This window comes from Amblyomma americanum, chromosome 10 (genome assembly GCF_052857255.1).
Source record: "Amblyomma americanum isolate KBUSLIRL-KWMA chromosome 10, ASM5285725v1, whole genome shotgun sequence".
NCBI lineage: Eukaryota > Metazoa > Arthropoda > Arachnida > Ixodida > Ixodidae > Amblyomma > Amblyomma americanum.
Window position 1 is genome coordinate 105903874 of NC_135506.1, and position 7500 is coordinate 105911373.

The window sequence follows — 7500 nt, forward strand, 5'->3', positions numbered from 1 at the left end:
ACAACGCCCCGCAATCTTCCATATCGCCGATCTCTGCTTGAAGTCTCACCTTGAAGCCCTACCATCGAACCGAAAGCGAAATGAAACCCGACCAGTTAGCGCACATATTTCGAATTCGGCGAAGTAAGTTAAATTGGCTTTTAGTTTCATTATTTTATAGGAGGCTGGTCAGTGACAGATGAACTCTGCCTGGTTTTTTTTTCGCATACGTGTTCTGATACTATCGTCTTAAAAATTTTCATGTTATAAACTATTTGCGCTTTTGAACAATGCGAGCTGTGTAGTCGGTCCTCGGCGTGGTCTACCTCACTGTAGGTACTCAAGGATAAAAATTGGACTTGAGGGTACTAAACGTGCAAAAGGTATTAGACTTTTCCAAGGACCTCTTAATCCGACCGTGAGGAATGAAATGAAGGAGTCAATGGAAGAAGTAAGAGAGAAAAGGACGCTGCAGTGGTGGGCTCTGCAATAATTTCAGGCACCAAGAGGTGAAAACGAGCACAAACATCGCACAACAATAGGGGACCAATTTCTTTTCGCCTCAATGAAAACGCCACGCCACAGTGGCTTTTGAACCAGCGTCCTCGTGCTCAGCAGAGGAACACTCGAATCACGCATCCACCTGACCCTCGCGTGCAGGGCCGAGTTTTGTGGTTATGCATCAAGTCGACATCGAGCGCTATCAGTTATGCCTTCACTTCTTGGTTGCGGGGTTTCCTGCTGTCACACGGGACAATGACCAAATGTCGAACAAGCGCTTGAGTGTAAACAGTGCTAACTGTTGAATTACATTCCCTAGCACACTGTTCGAGAGCGTCGTGAAGCATGGCTGGGCTGATCTCCATGCTGAACACGTCGCCGCATCTGTTGTTTTTCCTTCTCTGCTTTCGGCGAAAGGTTGCGAGTTACATTCTGCTGTTTCCTGACCTATCAGAAGCTCTGGCCCACTTTTGCTTCTACTGGAAATTGAACAACTTTTTTCCGTCTTTCGCAGCTTGCACTTTCATACTTTGTATTTTGCAGATTTGCAGTTAAAAAACTGAACACTGAATTTTGATTCCAAGAAAATTTTTCAGAACATCAAAAATCTTGGTGTTTTGTGCGTTCGAATCTGCAGTGTTTTCATATAAATGCTGTAAAAGATTATTACGGAGAAATCTCTGACTTATTACTAAAGCTACTTATCTCTCGCACACAGCGCTATTATTCAGAGAGTTCAATATCATTAACATAACATCTTTGTATAAGTATAGGCTCTTTTGTATAAGTGCAGGTATTTTTGATAATACCTTCCTATAAGTATAAGCAAGGTATTATCAAAAATTAAAACCCACTGAAATACTAGCGGTGCTTCAAATCAACATGAGTACTTATAGCAACCGCAATCCAAATGTTGGCACAATACTGGCTGCCGTACGAACTATGACAACCAAATATTTTGTTTCAAGCTCCCTACCTTACTGAAGCACTACTCGTCCGATAGTGTTGAATATTTTTCTCTTGTATTCTCCGAAGCTATCCGCAAAATGTTACTATGAACGTGTACGTATATTTACACCGGTGATTTCGCGCCGCTTTTATGCTTCTCCACTAAGACAATCACAAATTACTAAGCACACAATTTCACAATGACAATTGAACAATCCCGGACTGAGTGACGACGTCTATTATGCTGCAGTGTAAGTGAATATGATTATTCTCTATATTCAGTTCTCTTAAGCATACATTGTTTCCTTTATGTGTTTCTTTGTAAGAATACGATAGATTTTGCCTGACCTACTTCTGGCGTTATGTATGCTAGCTTTCAGCGTGCTGACAAATGTCGTCAAATATGAGTGCAGTCACCCCCGTCAAACTGCTCGCCTGCTCTTTTTCTTTAACCGAGGGTAAATAAACTTAATACTGTCTTATTTATCTATCAGTACGTGAGCCCGTTTTTATGCATCCCTTTGCTGAAAACTATGATCAGCGAGCACGGTGGCGATTTCCCATCAGACAAAGTGATGTATCCAAACCAAATGCCCGTCACGATGCCTTAGTGGTTGTGGTGTTCGTCTACTGAGCCGGAGTACCCTGGTTTGAACATGAGTGCGGCGGCCAGGTTCTGATAGAGGCGAAATGCAAAAAGGCGCCCGTGTGCAGTGCGATTTTTGTGCGCGGTAAAGATGCCGATGTGGTCGAATTTATTCCGGAGACCTCCACAACGCCACCACTTCTATCCTTTCTTCTTTCACTCCCTCTTTTACCCCTTCCCTGACGACGTGGTTTTGGTACCCTCCGACATATGTGAGACAGTCATTTCCTTTCCCCCCAAACCATTTTGTTATCTAAATCTAACATAAATCTCATACTGCGGACGCTATTTAGATATTGTAAGTATACTGAGTAGAGTTCCCCATGCTTTCCACACCCAAAGCTGATACGGCACAGTGAGGTACGCCGTGTTGACGAAAAGCTTTGCAGACCGCGGCTGCTGCTCCGTCAGTCAGCAAAACTTTAAAGAAAAGAAGGTGAGTTGACAAGAGGCGGATGTGGTTGCCTAGTCCACCTGACCACTAGCTGCAGCTGCAGCTCGAACCCGGATGGCCAGGCCACGTTGCGTCATAAGTTTGGACAGTGGAGCAGGGCAGCTTCCCACGCCCCCATGGTTATATTGGTGGTGGTAGCGTTGGCGCTGGAGGGACAAGCCCATACTATGTGATACGCATCAGCCTGGTGGAGGAAACATTTATTGCCAAATACCGAGGGGGTCAAGCCCCCTAACATGGCACAAGGCAACACTTAGGGGGCTGTCCTTACAGGGCAAAGGACAGCCCTTGGAGGGCTATCCGCTTCAGGGCGTCGGTAATTATCCAGCGCTGGTCGGCAGCAGCGGAGCTGGCCAGGAGAGTCTCACAGTATGACTCCGCCGTGGTGGGGGATGGAGGGTGTGGGAAGGCAGGACATGTGAAGAGGACATGAAAGAAGTCTCCCGGTTTCCGCAGAGCTTACAAGAAGAAAGGAATTGATCGGGGTAGCGGGCATGAAGGAGAATAGTGTATGGAGTAGTTCGGGTCTGGAGTCGGCGCCAGTGGGAGGCATGGGTTAAGGTTAGGGAGGGAGTTGGCGGTGCGTAAACGCGCCGGATATCTCGGTAGTAGGCAAGAATATTTTTGAACGTAAGCAGACGCTCCCGGGAGGGCGGAGGAGGCCCAACTCCGGCCCGGAAAGTGAGACCTCGGGCGAGGGAGTGGATCTCCTCGTTACGCGCGAGGCCTGCGTGTGTGGGGGTCCAGATAAGGGTTACGGGGTGGGTGGGGTGCCAGAAGCATAGAATCGGAGCCGCGGTGAGGGATAGCAGCCTTTTGGCGAAATTTGATAGGCGGATTTTGAGTCGGAGGTAATTTTCGTGGCAGAGGTGGAGGCAAGAGCTAGTGCAATGGCCGCTTCCTCTGCAATTTCCGATGAGCCTGTGCTGACGGATCCTGATGCGATTAGTCGGGCCTGAGAATTAGCGATGGCGAGAACCGTGCGGGAACCCGACGAGTACGCTGCCGCGTCCACGTAGGCTAACTCGGGACTGTTGCCGTAGAGCTTGTGCAGGGTTTTGGCGCGTGCTGTCCTGCGTTCTTCGTCGTGCTCGGGATGCATGTTCTTAGGGACTGGAAGGATGATGAGATGGGAGCGTAGGTCTGGAGGTAGAGGAACCCCCTCGGTAGGATGGGTGATCGGGGTGATGCTTAGCTGACAGAGTGCGGCCTGCCGCGGTACTGGACCGGCGAGTCAGCTGTGCTGTTAGGGTGGCATCTGCCAGCTCCACAAACGTGCTGTGGATACCAAGGTTGAGGAGCTGGGTAGTAGATGTGCTGGGGTTAGGCGGAGAGCAACCTTCGTGCAGCTCCTGAGGAGCGCGTTGATGCGGTCCCGCTCCTTCTGCTTTATGGGGAGGTAGGGGAATGAGTACGCCGTGCGGCTCGTGATGTAAGCTTGGGTGAGGCGGAGAGTGTTCCGCTCTCGCAGACCCACGTGCCGGTTCGCCACGCGCCGAATGAGACGGGCGGCTTTCTGGGCATGGGTCAGGAGAGTTTGGATGGCGTTGCCATGCGCGCCTTGAGAGTGAAAGACGAGGCCCAGGATGCGAATCTTGGAGACCAGGCGAATGGGGTGGTTTCCTAGACTGAATGAGATGGGAGGGTTGGCGGGGTCGCGCGGCCTGGGGCGGTAGAAGTAGAGTTCTGATTTAGAAGGGGAGAAGGCTAGGCCACGCGCGCGAGCGTATGAGTCGATGATGTCGCGCGCCGACTCTAGGTTGAGTTCCATGTCGGCATCACTGCCTCGATTAGCCCAGAGAGTGATGTCGTCAGCATAGAGGCTGAAATGTATGTCGGGTATTTGGGCGAGTTGGTGGGGGAGTTGGAGAAGGGCTATATTAAACAGGATAGGAGACAGTACAGCACCCTGAGGGGTTCTCCGTGCTCTCAGTGAGACACTGGACAGCCGGTGGTCGCCCATGGTGAGTGTGGCTGTTCGTTCGGAGGGAAAATTGCGGACATAATTGTACATCCGCGGGCCTACGCCTAGGGCGAGGAGGCCCTCTAGGATGGCTGCGTGGGTAACGTTATCGAAAGCATTTGTTAGGTAGACGCCGAGGATAGCCTTGGTGTCGCCCGCGGGGGAGTTAAGGCAGTGGTGCTTGAGCTGTAGAAAAACGTCCTGGATGAACAAGCCTGGGCAGAAACCAAACATGCACGAAGGCATAAGGTTGTTCTCCAAATACCGGCTGAGCCAGGTCTGGAGAACGCGCACCATGAGCTTACCCACACACGACGTAAGAGAGATGGAACGCAGGTTAGCGGGGAGAAGTGGTTTACCGGATTTGTAAATAGACTACTTTGGTGTCTTTCCACTGAGGTGGGAGGGCGCCGCGCAACCAGCATTGGTTGAAGTAGTCGGTTAGGGCTTTGACGGAGGGGGAAACTAGGTTGCGGAGTGCTTTGTTGTGCACTCCGTCGGGGCCAGGAGCTGAGGACGCGTTGAGGCGCTGAAGTTCTGCCCACATTTCCGCCTCGGTGATCGGTTGGTCGAGAAGGTCGTTGGGGGAGCCTGTGTAGTCAGGGTGGTCTGTGGAGGGTTATCCCGGGAAGTAGAGATCGCGAAGCTCCTCGAGAAGTTCCTGCGGGGAGGAATCGAATGTGTGTATGAGCTTTATGCGGTTCTGTTTCTGGTGTGTCTTGGACTGAGTCGAATCAATGAGATGGCGGAATAGGTTCCAGGTCTGGGGGAGGCTCATGTTGCCGTCCAGTTTATTACAGAGAGGTTCCCAATTTTGCCGAGACAGTTGCAGCATTCGTCTCAATCTCCTTGTTGAGCCGGGCCAGTCGGCGTCTGAGTGTTCTACTCTAGCGCTGACGCCGCCACCTCCGTTCGAGACCCGCGCTGGCCTCCAATACGTGCAGGAGATGGGAATGCTTCGCGTCTGCAGGGCAGTGCTCTGGGAGTTGGCGACTCACGGCGCGGACGTCACGCTGGAGTTTGTCGCACCAAGTGGCTATGTCTGAGATGGTGTGTAGAGTGCGGGCTGCTCGGGAGGTGCGGAACGAGTCCCACTTCGTGATGGTAGCATCACGAAAGGGTATACGTGTTGGGCCTGCTTGTAGGAGAACCTCGATAATGTGGTGATCACTACCCGTATTTTCCTGTATGTTGCACCACGCAGCGTGAGGGAGGCGGTGGGTGAAGGTGAGGTCAGGAGTAGTGCCTGCGCAGACGCTGTTCCTGGTGCGAGTAGGGGTGGTGGGGTCTGTGAGAAGAGAGAAGCCGGCCTGCTGAGCTGCGAGCCATACCCTGCGCCCCTTGGGGGTGTCGGCTGTGTAGCCCCAGGCTGAGTCTGTGGCGTTGAAGTCCCTACAATCAGAAGGGGACATTTGTGCGCGGCTCGCTTAGCAAGCGTGAATAGTCGGTAGAAGTCGTGCCGCAGGCACTTCGGGTGGCTGTATACGTTGAGGATGAAGAGACTCGTATCACGAGCGCGATGCGGCAGGATTTCGATGATCTATTTCGGGTACGTCTAAGGGGTGGAATGCAGTAGTGAGTGCACGGCGTACAAGAAATGCAACCCGAGGGGGGTGTAAGAGAAAAAGGGACGATGGGCACGTAGCTGGATAGAGTGATGGGATTGGAGGGCTCTTGCAGCGCGAGAACGTCGGGGCCGTCTGCCCGAGCTAGGAACTGGTGAAGCAGCCCCCGTTTGGAACCAAAACCTCGAAAGTTCAACTGCCAGATGGTTAGGCTTGTGCGTGGTCTCGCCATCACTGAAGCTTTCGTTTGCAGTGTAGGAGTTCGAGACAGTGTGGAGCCGGGCTTTCTTTTTAGGCCGCACGGCAGCACAGGCTGTCGCGTGGCGAGACTCTTGCTCCTTAAATCGCTGGTCAATTTGGCGAGCAAATTCGTGTAGACGGGTAGTGAGGTTGGAGAATTGATATGTGAAGGCCTGGATGGCCGTCTGCACCGCGGCCTGAATTCTCGCCTCCATGAGTTGTTCGAAATTGGGAGGAAGGGCTGGCGTTCCCTCGGTCGGGGTTGGTGTGGTCAGGGAGATGGGTGTTGCGGCCCGTTTCTTGGCCGGCTGTTCGCGAGTAGAGAGATGTGGCGGTGGAAGAGGGGGGGGGGGGTTGGAGCGGCCGGGGCCACTTGTGCCGAGGTATGGGTTTGGGCCTGCTGGTGGGCATGCAGCTGTGCCTGGAGGCGGTGGTTGGTGGTTTGGAGGAAGGCAGCTGCGCGCAGACACGCAGCAGCTCTTCATAGAGGGGGTCGGCGGAGCCCTGGGAAACTACGCCTGCCCAGCTCACCTCATTGGTGCAGCGGCCGGGTGCCTGGTCAGGTGGTCTCGGTGGGACTGGAGGTGGTGGTGGCCTGGTTCCAGTCCATGAGTTGGACCGGGCCTTGGGCTTGTGTGGGGTGAACGGCTGTTTTGGTGCGGCAGGCTGCAGCAAAGGAAAGGACTTCGATGTGAGCTGCGGGGCCTGGGGCTTGCGGGTCGTGGAGCGGCTGCGGTGTTGGGGTGGAGCCTGACTGATGGCAGTCTGGCTGGCGTTTGCCTCCGAGGCTCGTTTGGCATCCCAGTACCTCTTTTTGACGAGGTATGGGGTGCGGAAGCGCGCCTTGCACGTTTTGTCCGCCGTCAGGTGTGCTTTACCGCAGACCTTGCACTTCGGCGTGCCGGAGTGGTCATCAGAGGGTTCTACTTGGTCGCAGCCGGGACAGCGGCGTTGCTTGTGAGCCGGCCACACATCCGCACGGTGGCCAAGTGCGCCGCAGTTACGGCAGATCTCGATCTTCTTTTTGAAGAAGCAGCACCTATAGAGTTGTTGTTGTTGTTGTATGGGGTTTTATGGCGCATAAGCAACTATGGCTATCATGCGCCAAACACAAGGTTAGATGATGCTATGTCAAGTGTACAGAGGTTACATTATAATAGATTTAAAACACTGGCTTTCTTTAGAAACTTACAAACAAGTGAAA

At 52.8% G+C, this 7500-nt stretch overlaps 1 protein-coding gene across 1 annotated transcript in view; it reads right to left on the reverse strand.

Moving 5' to 3' along the window:
• The window catches only part of LOC144108603 (multidrug resistance protein mrp-7-like), a 103465-nt gene that overhangs the window by 95028 nt on the left and 937 nt on the right, over positions 1-7500 (reverse strand). Inside the window, 1 exon segment of the mRNA XM_077641798.1 lies at positions 7052-7335. Within this exon segment, the coding sequence (XP_077497924.1) occupies positions 7052-7335 (284 nt within the window).